Here is a 14,796-nt window from a genome sequence, read left to right as displayed (position 1 = left end):
AATATGACAATTTAAAAATTGCGATTACTTTGCACATTTTTCGATCGCGCGCAAATATGCCAGCTGTACATGACAACAGCCACCGTGCAGACGTCATTCACGCCCGCCGTCCGGACGGCATATGAAATTTTAGCAGTGTGGCCGCTACTCGGAAGTCAGCGACCTCGGCCGACTTTAGGTGAACTTCGGTTCGGACAACTTTCAGAGAGTGTAGTGCAAGCATAAGACCGTAAAGCAAATTAGTTATTGTCGCGAAGTAGTATTCCGAGCGTCGTCTGTATTAAAATAGTATACATTGTCGTGCGCCTAAGTCGTATAATCACCTCGCACGTTGAAGGGGATCGTTTTAATGTGGCGCGCTTCTTGACAACTGCTAGGTTCATTGGCACGGTTCGCGGAACTTGTGTCGTGTCTCTTAATTGTTGATGTTTATACATAGTTTTACATATTTTACATTTATTTAAATTTGGTTAGGTTAGGTTGTTAATAGGTTGTTGTTTTGTTAGGTGACTAGTTTTATTAAAGTAATATAATTTTTTCATTAATTATTTCATTTAATATTTATTTTTATTTTTTTAGTTCCTTCCGAAAATCACTAAACGTCCACTGGTGGGCAGAATCGCCCAGGTCTAAAATTTTAATATAATCTATCGAAACCACTAGCAGTAATTAACAATCTTACTTTTACTTTGTTACAGAATGCCTTATAGCGAAACAACGAAAGTCAATTCGAACAACCACGTGAGAAAAAATGATTCTCTACTTCACCACCACCAAACTAGTAAAAACTGCAACGTTAAAATCGGTATATACGGATGGAGAAAGAGATGCTTGTATTTGCTCATCTTTGGTCTTATGGTCATGATGATTATAAACCTAGCGTTGACATTATGGATATTGAAAGTTATGGATTTTAATATGGTAAGATTTTAATTGACAGTGAAATATTTTCATTTGTATTAAAAATGTTTCTAATTATTAATTTTATATGCTTAGGAGGGTATGGGGCAATTGAGGATAGTTCCTGGAGGTTTGCAGTTGTTAGGACAAGCCATGATCTTAGACTCGTTATATGCGTCTACATTGAGATCTAGAAGAGGCCAACCAATCACTATTGAGTCTTCCAGAAATTTTTCAATTATCACTAGAACGGACGACGGTGATCCTACGAATAAATTATTTATAGGTATGTATATTTTTTATTTCAATAAATCACATGATGTACACAGTATTTTATGGTTATTTTGATCTCTTAAAAATATATTTTATACTTTAAAGGCAGCAAAAAAAATATTTTTCACTATTTATTTATATTTATTTTGGACCATCATGAGCTATATGGTTCGCCCAATGCGTCACAATGGTCAAAAATACAAAAAATATATAATTATAATACACAAAAAATAATACAGATTAAAGTTTAAAAAAATCATTAAATAAATCAATTAAATAATACACATAAAATCATACAGTTAACAAAACATATTAAACAAGACATAAACATATAAACTAATTTAACAGTTAAGTAGCGAATAACGTGTTGTGTAATGCTTCAAATTCACATGTCCTATTTTGTTTCAGGTAACGATAAATTGGAGTGCATCACGAACGCTTTTAGAGTCACAGACACTAGGGGCACTATACTATTCTCAGCCTCCCCCGCAGCCATTGAAATTGGGGCTGAAAGTCTCAAGGTCACTGGAGCAGGGGGAGCTGTATTCAGCGGGTCCATTCAGACGCCCTTAGTCAGGGCTTCACCTGGTAACCAACTAACGTGAGTGACCCAGCTTATTTTAAACACATATACACCTTTGATATAATTAAATAAAATGTAATGATCAGATCAAATTAATTTGTAAGATGAATCGAAATATTTATTTTAATGATAGATATCATTTATTTAAAAAAAAACAGTTGTGCCACAGTGTGTAGCGTGCACACAAAGTAATATGTCGCTAAATATTGATAATCAAACTATTTTTGTAAAAAAATAGATTTGAGTTCCGAGACGTCCTTATTAATTACAATTACATCCTTTACTGATCCCCGTTAGATCAAGGACATTAGACTCTTTAATACGCTAATATTTTATTTTATATTTTAATTAATATAAATATGTATATTTATTATAAAAAAATCATAATGCATAAAATCTGTCGACTCATGTTGGTCTGATTTCTAATAAATATAAGCTACATTTTTCATATAAAATCTCTACTGCAACAACTACTGCTACCATAGATATTTATTTAAAATATGCATGTAAAAAAGCCCAATACTATTCGTACGACCCTCTTATGTAACGAATTTTCCGGCTGAGATATTCATACGGGACGCTGTAAAACATTTGCGTATAAATTCGCTCATCCTTTATTCACGCAATCGAATAAGGGTGTGAATATCCCTCGTAAGGTCAAGATTGATCAGAATGGAGATAGGAGGATGATGGAGATCTTTCGATACCACTAACCCCTTTAACCTTTCACGTTTGTGGATACACGGTACCTACATACAGGGCGATCAAAAATAAATGCAATTTATGAACTATCAAATTAAACGAACCTATTTTGATAAAAGTCAATGTTTATGTATTTATTGTGAATCATGCAATGTTACATGAAAATCGTTTGCCCAATGTGTTACAATGGGGTGGACACAATCAACGCCTATGTAATTAGTGACATATTTTATTAATTATAAACTATTATTACAGCCAGGGCCACCGAGAGCGAACCTGGAAAACCCATGATTCCGGGCCTCATGATAAAAATAGCTTTTTATATTATATATTTTTTAATATTGTAATATAATTTCTTAAATAAATAATAATAGGTACTAATCTATGATACAAATAAATATAAAAATTACCCACCGTTGTCACATATTTTTTGAAATCATATTTTATGTGAAATATTTTAATTGGGCATTAAGAATTATTAAAAATATCTACTCTTTTACTTGATAATTAGTCGTATTTTCTTTGCTGCTCAGAGTTCCCATATGGTAATTTTTTTAATACAGGTCTTTTTATAACTTTTTATGACAATATTTTATGAGTGAGAATCATATAAAGCAGATCTAAACCAAATTTTGCCCAATAGGAGAGCGCAAAAAACAATTATCACTTCTCAGAAGTCAAAAATCCACGTCAAAAGCAATAAAATCGTGTCGACGCCGTCGCAGTGGGAACGCTCGTTACCGAGCGCTCCCACTGCGACGTCGTCGACACGATTTTATTGTTTTTGACGTGAATTTTTGCCTTCTGAGAAGTGATAATTGTTTTTTCGCTCTCCTATTGACCAAAATTCGGTTTGAATATACTTTGATTAGCCTCTTATATTTTAAGTCCATATTAATATCGGTAAGGATAGCTATCATATTTTTAAAACATAGTGTAATATCGAAATTCAGACAAACTATAGAGCAATATGTGAGATGCGATGTCTGTCTGTACTTATTCTCCCGCTTATTTTCCCCTGAGAGATGAGTTGGCTTAGTTCGTATTTTGGACTTGATCTGATAACAGTTCTAAAATAATAATCAGTTTTACAACTTTCATTGGGTTAGGTTTGGGTTTGAACAGCAATTGGACGTTTTGCAATTGTCAAATTGAGCTTCATAGACACTTTAGAGCAGCATATCAGTTAAATTATATTAAAAAATAATTTCAGGAAAGCTTTTTCTAGATTTTTTTTTAAGAATAACAACATGAAACTGAATGTATTATTTATTTATTTTGCTGCAATTAATCCAGTCGTCAAATTATTGATAATACAATAAATAAAAAAATTAAATTTATTTAGTTCAACTGATGCTGTTGTTGATTTTTCTATATTTCTTTGCTTCTTCTTTAGGTACTCGATTTGAATTTTTAGATGAAATACCTGAATTTACTGTAACTAATTTACATTTGTTAAATATATTTTAAAAAGCGATAAAGTCAACAATAATTTACAATTAAATTTTAACACAAACGGAGCCGTGTCAATAAACTAAAATCTGTCCCTCTGAATTATAATATTTATTGTAAAAATACTACCTAGAAAGTGTGTGCTTTTGAAGGCAATGTTCCGCTCCTTTCATTTATTGAATGTATAAAAAGGGTACATACATTTCAAACAACTCATTATTTGAGATCAATTTTTACTTTTTTATATAATACATATATCTTTGCTATGATTTTTTCCAGAGTCAGGCCTTTCAAGAAGAACGGCCCCCGAAATTTTCATATCCTGATTACAACTGACGTTAAATATTTGTTACTATGCACGATTTTTTTAAATATTCATCCATAAGATTAGGAAAATCTTAAAAAACCACATCTGTAATATTAATAATATATAAAAATCACTAATGCTGATCTTCAAGACTCAATAGAAAAACACTACACCTAAAATAATCCATGGATCTATCTTAACTTATAGCTCTATTACTTTAAATTGACAGGACCTAACCTCACCCCATTTTAACTTTTCTTTTATATATATATATTTATTTTTCTACAGGTTAGAATCACCAACTAGATCATTAGAAATGCGCTCAGCTCAAACAATCAACATTGAGTCGAGAGCTGGAGATATAACGGCTTCAAGTCTTTCAAATTTAAGGCTTCAGTCTATAGCGGGTGCAGTAAGTATTATATATAAGCATATTTTTCAGTTAACTAAAAAATAAAATTCAAACTTGTTGAACTCCGCATTAAAACAGCATTGCATTACAATTGAGTTTATTGATATTTTTGCAAACATTGTTAAAAACCAATATCCACTCGAAGTTCGCTTTAGTCGAAAGCTTCGAAATTTGATTGTTTTTATTTTCGTTTGTTTGCAGACGATTGATACAGTAGCATAGAAGTTTATAGACGAATGGTTGAATAAATAATGGTCGTGCTTTATTTTAAGTCTTCGTTGAAAGCTTTTTTATTTTACGGCTATTAAATATATTTTCAGCAAAAATGAATACAAAGTATTTAATGGAATTGGATGAAAACATTATTGTTTTACGAAAATGTAATTGATTAAATTTTTTAAATATTTTTTTTGTGTAAATGTATATGAATATACATATATAATACATATATATTATATGATTTAATCGGTATTTTGTGTAGATAATTTTAAAATGACATTAAATAGCTTGAGAGCATTGTACGTGTCGTTTATTTAAAAGAAATGTAACATTATTATGTATTTATATTATCACAAATATTTTAAATATAAAAACTTAAGTGTAATAGTGCCTTGAAACTTGACACTAATATTAACTGATAATAATAAATGATAAACCTTTCCTTAAGACAATCTTTTTTAAAAATATCGTAAAGAATCAGTAACCTAATAAAATAGTTCAAAAGTTAATGAAAATACATTTTTATATATCGATTTTCAGACCAAACCGTACTAATAAAATGCTTTTGTTAAATGCTACCTATTGATTGTGATTTCTGAATATAATAAAATTATTTAAAAATCCAATTTAAAATGTTTTTGATAATAATACAATTTAAATACTATTAGCATTTTTTAAACTGTTACAAAAATAAAGGAAAATGACAAACTTTAAATTCATAGATAAGATTGGAAGCCGCTGGTGTCTTCATGCCAAAACTTAAATCTGCCCTACCACTACCTCCAAGTGCTGCACATTCCAGAGATCCTCACCATCATGATATCTACCAACTTTGTGCCTGTGCCAATGGAAAATTGTTCCTAGCATCGCCCCATGGAATATGTGCTGCCAAAGAAGAAAGCTACATATGTCGATGATCCAAATTATAACGATACATCGTTTCATAGTTGAATTTCCGCAACTACTACCTTAGTGCTATCTTGTCGCATCTGTAATTTGAGTACTTAACACGTTTATGTAAAGCAGCTATAATATAGATACGACAATATAGCTCTAGGGTCGTATAAACCTTTTGAATGTCATATAACGATATATATATATATATATATAATTAAAAATGCTGATAATAAGTCTATTAACAACAACACATATGAATCATGTGCATTATATAAAGATATCATATTTCTTTTTCATATGAAAATAAATAGCATTTTTTATCGTTGCGTGGCAGTCAAGAGGTTATAAAAAATGAATCGAAGACTTGTAACAGAATCGATCAGTAATTATTAAAATGTAAGGTTGTTATACTACGTTATGTGAAAAATATTAAATTATCGTTGAGCTTATAAATGTATATTTAATATTTTAATATGTTATTAAATAATTAATTAAAAGATAGTATGTGTGATAAACGTCAACTCTTAGCTGAAAATTGTGGCAATAATATATAAATGAAAATTATTATTATTATATTTAAATTTGTGTTTTTGACGATCAAGTGTCGCCCTAATGATTCACAATAAAATATATGAGACAGGGTGATTTTAAAATAGTGAAATTAATAAAAAAATATTGTTAATATCCAAACATATTAATATTCATATCATTTTGTTTAATATGATCGACTGATCGCAGCGTTATTGTAAATAGTTTAATTGTGATGGTTATGTAATTAATAAATAATGTATTATATATATAAACGCAGTCGTTTTGTTAGTTAAAATATTTAAACGGCATACAATTGGTAATATATTCGCTTTATACTGCCTTGTAAATAATATATTGTATCGAAGAGTGTACATATTAAAACATTATTATTCATGTATGTATGTAAATTAAAATTGTATATACGAAAAAAGCGGTTAATTTATAATAAATAATTAATGATAAAATAAAATACGAATGAATTGTTTATATGTGTTTTAATGATTGTTTGACCTAGTTATAACCTTATGAATTATTAAAAAGTAATTATTAATAAGAACCGAGCTAAAAAATATAAAATAAAATAAAAAACAAATATGCACAAATAATAATATTAATAACAATAAAAACACCGATTTAATTGTACCTAACTAATAAATAAAAAATATTCAAAATATTAAATTGATTGCTCTCAGATTTCAATAATATTTTATGAAAATATTTAGAAAACTAATTTTGTGTTAATAAAAAAAATATTTAATACCAATATTATTTTCATATGGTTTTACATATTATATAATAATTTTATATTACTTTATACATAAACAATTACACACTGCATAAAAAAAATCTTGACAAGAAAAGTCGTAGACTTAGTTAAATTCAAAGAAATAAATATCTTTTGGTTTATTGTTTTAAGATAAATTCGGATTTTTATGAAAAAAAATTTTTAATAAATTATTATTTAAAAGTTGTATGAATTCTTAAATATCTTTTAAAATAGTAATATTATTGTATATTTACTTTTGTCTATTTGTCTCGATAAAAAAATATTGCAGTTGATACAAAAAACGAATTACGGGAGATTATTAATTAATTCTTTTCAGCACAGTTTTAATTATAATATATATTACTATCAAGAATTAGGTACATTACTAAAATTAAAATCTAATCATAAATCATTTTAATATTGTTGAAAAAATAGCTGTCTAGAGAATTATCATTATTTGCTAATGTAAAAGGTAGCACAAGTTTTTCGCTAAAGTTTTGTAATACAAAAATAAGATTTTTTTTCATCTAAAAATATTTTTTTCAGATTTTTCTAATAATCTTGATTAAATAGTCTTAACCTTTAATTAACTAAAATAAAAACGTAATACAAAGTAACACGATTCAAATTTGAGAATAAAAGAAGTAAAGGTTAGTAAAATATAATTATTCTAAATAGCTGTCGGTACTTCACTGTCGTGAGGAACCGAAGCTAACAAGTGTGCGAATACCGGACCCACAACTTTTTATGTTTTAAATATGGTTTTAACTTCGTTCTTAATTTTTTTTAACCTATTTTTAAATTTAATGGTTGAAATTTGACATTAAAATTATTGTGTGGCAAATTTTTCAGTACTTTTTACCGTTTTCCGAAACTACTTAATGTTTTCGAATAATATATTTATATATTTTATTTTTTATATTATTATTTTTACTGCACTATTTTTATACAATAAATAATTATAACATCCTCACAACTATTTTTTTCCGTTACAAAGTAAATTCCTAAACAATGTGTAAGTCGGAAGAGAGCGACTTACGTTATCGGCGGGCCTCCGCAGTTTTTTCAGCCGAAATTGGCTGTAAAGCTCGCCGAAATGGAAGCTCGAGACGGAGATTATTGCATTATATTTTTAAGTGGGCGCCCTTCTTAAACGGGCTTTGTCTTCTTCTTCTTCTCCACCTTCGCCTTCATCTCCCCCTGTCGCTGCGCTGGGCTTATCACTTTAAATTGCAATGCCGACAAATTGCACACCGACTTGTTCTTCTTCGGCACACTCTCTCTGTCCCTATCTACCCACCCCGTTCCATTTTCCGATATAGGCACTGCTAATCCGAAATGGATTATTGGCCGTTTGTTATCGGATCTGAACTTCCCGAAAATGTTTTCGATTAAAAAAAATATTCTAATAATTAGAAATGTATCCTCGTATGATCAAATTGCGTATGTATATATATCGACAAGATATTATATTATTATGTTTCATTATCAATAAATTTATAGTAAAGGTTTATGTGATACGAAATTCAAAATACTAGTAAAGGACCAATACTGCACGAGCAACACTAAAGTGGAGCAGCAGCAAGAAGACTAAATTTTTTGGCGAAGCGACTGAAGAACGTGTCTCAGATGCGTTTAAAAATATATGTAACATTAACTTTTGATAAATCTTTGATCTTATTGACAAACCCTAAAACCAAAAATTAAAAATTAAAAATTGTATATCCCAATAAATAATTGTATAGTCATTGAATCACTAAAAATGAATAAAATTCACTTTAAGGGTTATTAAATTACAATTTTTTATTTAAATTCGACTTTTTTTGTATATTATTATTTTATTTTATTTAATGTATCTAATACTTAATCGCGTTTATAATTAGATAAACTGGCATATTTAAAAAAAAAACTGGCATATTTAAATAAACCATCTGTATTTTATCTACTGTCAAAACAGTAACTATTATAATGACGAAAATAAATGCTAAGCAAGAAATAGGTGAGTGTATTTTTCAACGCATCTGACACGACGCAATTTTAATAATATTCTTAAAATGCAACTGCACACAAACAACTAATATTACTCTGCTTACAAATAAATTTTAAATGTCTGTACATTTATTAAGCAGGCGTAACTTTAATCAAAATATATTTATTTCAAAGGCATTTTGCAATAACGCCTTAATCCTCTAAGTGTAGTTATCCGCACCTGGCACATAAAGAGTTAAGATGATACAATAAGTAAATTATTACAAAACACATTCATTTACTTTGACAATAAAGTTATTACTGTACATTTTTATTTACCCATTAAAAATACATAAAGCATATTTTTATTCGATTTCAATAAATCTGAATTATTGCTTTTGATGTTGAAAATTCTTTTTTACAAAAAATTGCTAGAAAAAAATAAGCAGCATAAGCTGGCAATAGTAATAAATAAACATAAAAAATAATATGAATTTACAATTTTTTTTTTATGTCAATAATATAAAAGACTGTTATTTAATCAGTTATTTTATAAGAAATGTATTTTAAAAAAATATTTCTAATATGATAAAATATAATACTTATCCCTATCCCACATTATGCATTGGAGTTTAATTCGCAAATAAAAATAAAGGTGATGCTAATAAAAAAACTTTTTCAATTCCTCTTCTATTTGTATTATACATATATACATATGTATAATCTTATAATATATTAGAGAGCAACACAGCGCTTTTAACGAAATCCTAGAAATTGTACACAAAACGGCTATTTAAAGGTAAATTAAATCTGCAAGCCAATTATTTCGCTCCGCGCGCTGTTAATCCCAAAAGCGCACAGATTAAAGCGCAAAAATATTTATTAAAAATTCAGAAAAAATGTCAAGATTCCACTGCATAAATGAGCAACCCAAACCAAAGTCCCCTTTAGAATCCGAGCGGGACAAAAATTAAACAAAAGGGACGAAAACGTCGAAACGACGATTGTGAAACCTAATTTAAAGGCTACATTTCACACAAAAACATCTCGCTCTATAATTCGCATAAAAGCCTCCACCCCATATAATAGAGAGTCTATATTAACATTTCGGAATGAATAATTTATTAGGGGCGGGGGTGTGCTCTTCCGATTCTTCTTTTGTGTGTGTTCCAAGCCAAATTGCACGGATTAACTCAATAAAACGGGACTTAAGTCTCATAATTGTTACAACAAGGGAGCCAAAGTTACACACAACACGCATTATTGCCTTTTTTGTAACTTTTTTTGATAAAATACCGCTTTAAAGGTAGGACAAAACAAAGCGAAACGCAGAGCGATTAATGAGCGGATTTGAATGCCTTCAACCCTTTTCGGCTATACGTTTAAAGCGAATCGATGGATAAGCTGGGGAAATCCGAGTACGCATCTCAGATTGTAAATGTACTTTACAAGCTTTAATACTACTGTAGATGCTATGTAAAATCAGAATAAATAGTTAAGATCAACACAACTCTATATTTGATACGCATATTAAGATAATAAGATATATTCGTTGAATTAATTAATTAATTTAAAACTTGGTTTGAATATAATCGATAAATTGGTAAGTAAAAGACGGTGTCCTTGATATATACACACTTTAAATACCTTTCATGCTCAATATTTTGCGTTTTTATGATAAGAATATAAAATTGCATATTTTCTAGCCAGCATGTATCTAAAGATACACATTATTATCGGGCGTTAACATTTAATTTACGCAACAGTCTGGAGACGCATGCATTGCTAATTCCTAATTTTGATCTCGATTGTATCGGAACGACGCGCTTCTAATTTGAATTTCATTATTCAGATAGGATAATCTGGAAATTGTCCCATGACATTATACGCCGCTTAAACGACATTAATATTAATGCAGCACATAATGAAATTTCAGTCAACTAAAGTGCATCAACCAAACACCCGATCACGTTATTCAATATTTCATTATTAATACCTGCAATTACCAGTTCTATATTTATCATTTTTTTTCTTTGTCGTACCTTCAATCTAATTCAAAAATAATATTTTGTGTCAATGCACAGTACATCTACATAAGTACATTACTAGTATTAGGTCCATAATGCGTAATGCTAATAATGTGCATGCAAAAGAGAGTGAAAATAAAAATTTGCACATTATAAAATAGCTACAAATAAAAATAAAATAATTATGGTAAATTTTATAAAAAATAATAAATACATATTAAAATTAAAAACAATTTTTTTAAAGTATCTATTAAATCACTATTAAATATATATCATTACTATAACATAGAAAATATGTGCTTCTGTCTGATTATCTGTCTGTCACAAGAACAGTAGTGACGTTACATTTTAATATAATTTTGTCTGCCATTTATAAGGCTACTGTGATATTTTTAACTTATGATTTTCGACATTTAAGTTGAAAGTTGAGCTAAACCAATTCAACCGCTGATGAAACTGAACAGTCACGCGCTGACAAAAAATTTTGTGCTACTGCATTACATGAAGACAAGATACAAATATATAAATATTTCATTTAGCTAAGTATGATTTAAATAACTGTATGAATAAAATAATTTAAATGATTAAAAATGCGTAAAATCTATCTCGGGCAAAGCTAAGTAATAAAGCTAGTTAATTTATATTTTATAATAGTATAGCTACGTTTGATATAGTTTTATGCTGCATAAAAATACCAATAAATCTTTAGAAATATTAATAAATAAATAACAAACAATAGGGCAAACACACGCTTGCATGTATTAAAACGAACTCAGTCGAAAGGAAATGAATATGGCGCGAACCGGAAGTGAAAACAATTTAGGAGTCCACCCCCAAGCCGCACAGCAATCGAAAACTAATTTACCAGACCCACCGAGTTAAAACGACTACTAATCACCGAAATAATTTCTGAGTGTCTGCCAAAAGGCGGAGGCAACGATTTTGTTTTGATTGAGGACATTAACTCTAGAGCTCTTTCCCCCTTCAAATTCCGTCTGAAACACCAAAGAATTTTTATTGATAATATTTTAAATCTACGACTACAAATAAAAAGATAAAGCTCATGCATATAATTTAAAAGTAGCAATAATGATTTTTTGTTGTACCATAAATAAAAAATACTTTCCCCTAAACTGACTTTATAATTTACAATACATCTACTCAACTACCTGACTTACGCAATATCCAAAATTGATTTGCAATAAAATAATTTTAATCAATGTGTTAAGCGTTGATATCTCCGACTAAAATCACAGAACTTCCAATTCCAAACACAGCATCAAGATCGCAACGGGTTAATTCTCATCCTGGTGAACTAAAATCTGCTATATTTTTTTGTGCTTAATTTGCTTTGCAATGGTTTCTACGCTAAGTGTTTATGCGCCCGTGTTTTATTTACTTTTTAACAAATATCGCAACTCCATTGCTTGGTCTTAAAAGACAGATAGGGATGCAAATGTTAACGTGCGCTTTTGTCCAAGTATTGAATACTAAGATCGTATAAATGTTGTACTTACTAATTAATAATTGTATTTCTCTAGTATTAAATCGGATTTCACGGGAATTCTACGTTAATATTTTATTTCCTGCTTGACTCAAATTCCTGGAAAACGTTCTAGTTTTCCTTTATGATATATTTATAATATACTAAATTATTCTAATAAATTACGAAATACTGTGTTATAACGATATATATGTTAAATATCTTTTGAGTAATTTACATTGCTTAAAACGATAAAAACCAAGATTCCTACAAGTAGTTGGAAGCTGCAGCGTCAGGTATTCTCAGTCATAAATTATTCTGAGACGTAATTAGATGTCCCTACATGTCGGGCTGCTAACGTAAATGAACTCTAATTTTGCTCGATTTAATTAAAAAACTTTAATGCTCATTAAAGAACATCTTTCGCCTGTAATAGAATTTTGTTAATATTCCCCCGAAAGTTCTTGTAGTAGACTCAACTATTTTTATAGCCGTTCCAAAGGAAAACGTTACGTTAAAAGGTACGTTTTCAAGTGAAGGTGTATGTGTTATATTTTTGTATACCGTAGAGCTAATTTTTAACCAATCATACCTCTGGGGATACACTGCTTTGGTAAGTTGAGAATTGTTTTAATAAGAAAAAGATTTTTGCGGTGCTTGTGGCTAGACATAATCATATATTAAATATAAGGTTTGCTTTTGACTTAATAAGATAAAAAATAAATAGTAGAACCATTACCAAATCACATTTTAAACACTAGAATTTTAATATTTATATAATAAAAAACTGATTTGAGTATTGAAAATTATATAAATGTAGGATTGTGTTGAGCTAAAACAAATTAAATTAAAAATATAGAAAAATAAAGATAAAACACCATTATTAAAAAATCAAAATCTGCAGCAATATAGTAAGAACTGCTATTACAAATAAACCTATTCTTTAAAAAAAGTCGCACGTGTATTTATTAAAAACTAAGTAGCTCATTACAAAGATAAAGCATGTGCTTTATCTCATATCATAATTTAAAAAAAATTTGTTTTGTATTAATATTATTTTATTACAAAAAAATATCTGACTGTTTATTAAAATAGTATATTATGTACTCATTTTTTTAATTAAAGTTTGGCCGGTCATATTTTATTTTTCAAAAACAGTACACAGCAAATTATTTCTTAATCCTGTACAGTTTTGAGCAGATGTTTACTTGCGCGTTGCCGGTAAATAATGATGAAAGATCAGTAAGTCTCCTGCGACTTGTTATAGCAAAAAGGATAATGAATACTTGTTGCAGTAAAATAATAAATTTTATATTATATATTTAGATATTAATCCACTCAAATCCCTTTACAGTTGCAAATAGTGATGTGTATTGTATTTTTCACCATTATCTTACAGGCCATTAAAAATTGCATATTGTATTTTATTATTCACATTTGAATCGCTGGTTCGCAATTTACAGTAACCCGAAAAACTTCACGTTATCTATTTTATGATGCATTTCAGTGGTTGCGAGACGGTACATTTTTCTCGTTCATGGTTTTTGTGACACAACCACGTGTGTAGAAGTCGCATAAAATGTACAAAGCCGATTTTACGATAATCGCAAAGTCGCAAGGTCCTAAATTTCTGCTATTACCTTAGGTCACGAACCCAATGCGCCACGTTGGCCTCAAGGAACGTGCTTTTGCGGTCATTGCCCGTGTAAAGCAATAAAACATTGGCCTGTCCCATAAAAATAGACACACACTGACCACTTTTAAAATCAAGTAGAATTATCTATAGACTTCAAGTAAGATATTGAATTTATAGTTAAATAAAAATTATATAATTACAAAAAAACAACAAACCGATTAAAAATGTATTCAATATCTATATTGGCTGTTATTGTATCATTTACATGGGTAAACTTAATAATCAGTTTAATTTCACAAATATAAGGAAAATGCGTTACGCCCTTAAATAAGTTAAGCGAGGGTTGGAATAAATTTGTAGCAATGTATTGTTTGTATTTAAAGACAACTAAAACTTCGGCAATAATAAAATAAAAAAAACATAGATCTTTGACATATTAAATATTTTTCTTAGAGGTATAGAACTATTTTTTTTTATAAAAATAGGGCATTTACTAATGTAAATTTACACCTGGTATTTTTTTAGAAGTTGTTTATTAATAGTTTTTATTTATATTTTTTTTAATATCAAAACTGATTGTGATGTGCCGTTTAAAGACAACAAGATAAACAAATATGCATAAGAGTTTCGAATGGGTAAC

The 14,796-nt window shown here is 29.0% G+C and overlaps 1 protein-coding gene across 1 annotated transcript; it reads left to right on the top strand.

The window, feature by feature from the left end:
* Positions 1-585: 585 nt before the first annotated feature.
* On the top strand, positions 586-5,948 carry LOC148233500 (delta-sarcoglycan-like). Its single transcript, XM_088190030.1, has 6 exons — positions 586-627; positions 699-921; positions 997-1,186; positions 1,582-1,774; positions 4,506-4,629; positions 5,571-5,948. Exons 2-6 carry the CDS (start codon positions 700-702, stop codon positions 5,763-5,765), a joined length of 924 nt encoding a protein of 307 aa, XP_088046156.1. The 5' UTR covers positions 586-627; position 699; the 3' UTR covers positions 5,766-5,948.
* The last annotated feature ends 8,848 nt before the right edge of the window (positions 5,949-14,796 follow it).

The sequence above is a fragment of the Plectrocnemia conspersa genome, unplaced genomic scaffold (genome assembly GCF_051122295.1).
Source record: "Plectrocnemia conspersa isolate PC_06_02 unplaced genomic scaffold, ASM5112229v1 ptg000008l, whole genome shotgun sequence".
Lineage (NCBI taxonomy): Eukaryota > Metazoa > Arthropoda > Insecta > Trichoptera > Polycentropodidae > Plectrocnemia > Plectrocnemia conspersa.
This window is presented reverse-complemented; position numbering and strand designations above follow the sequence as displayed.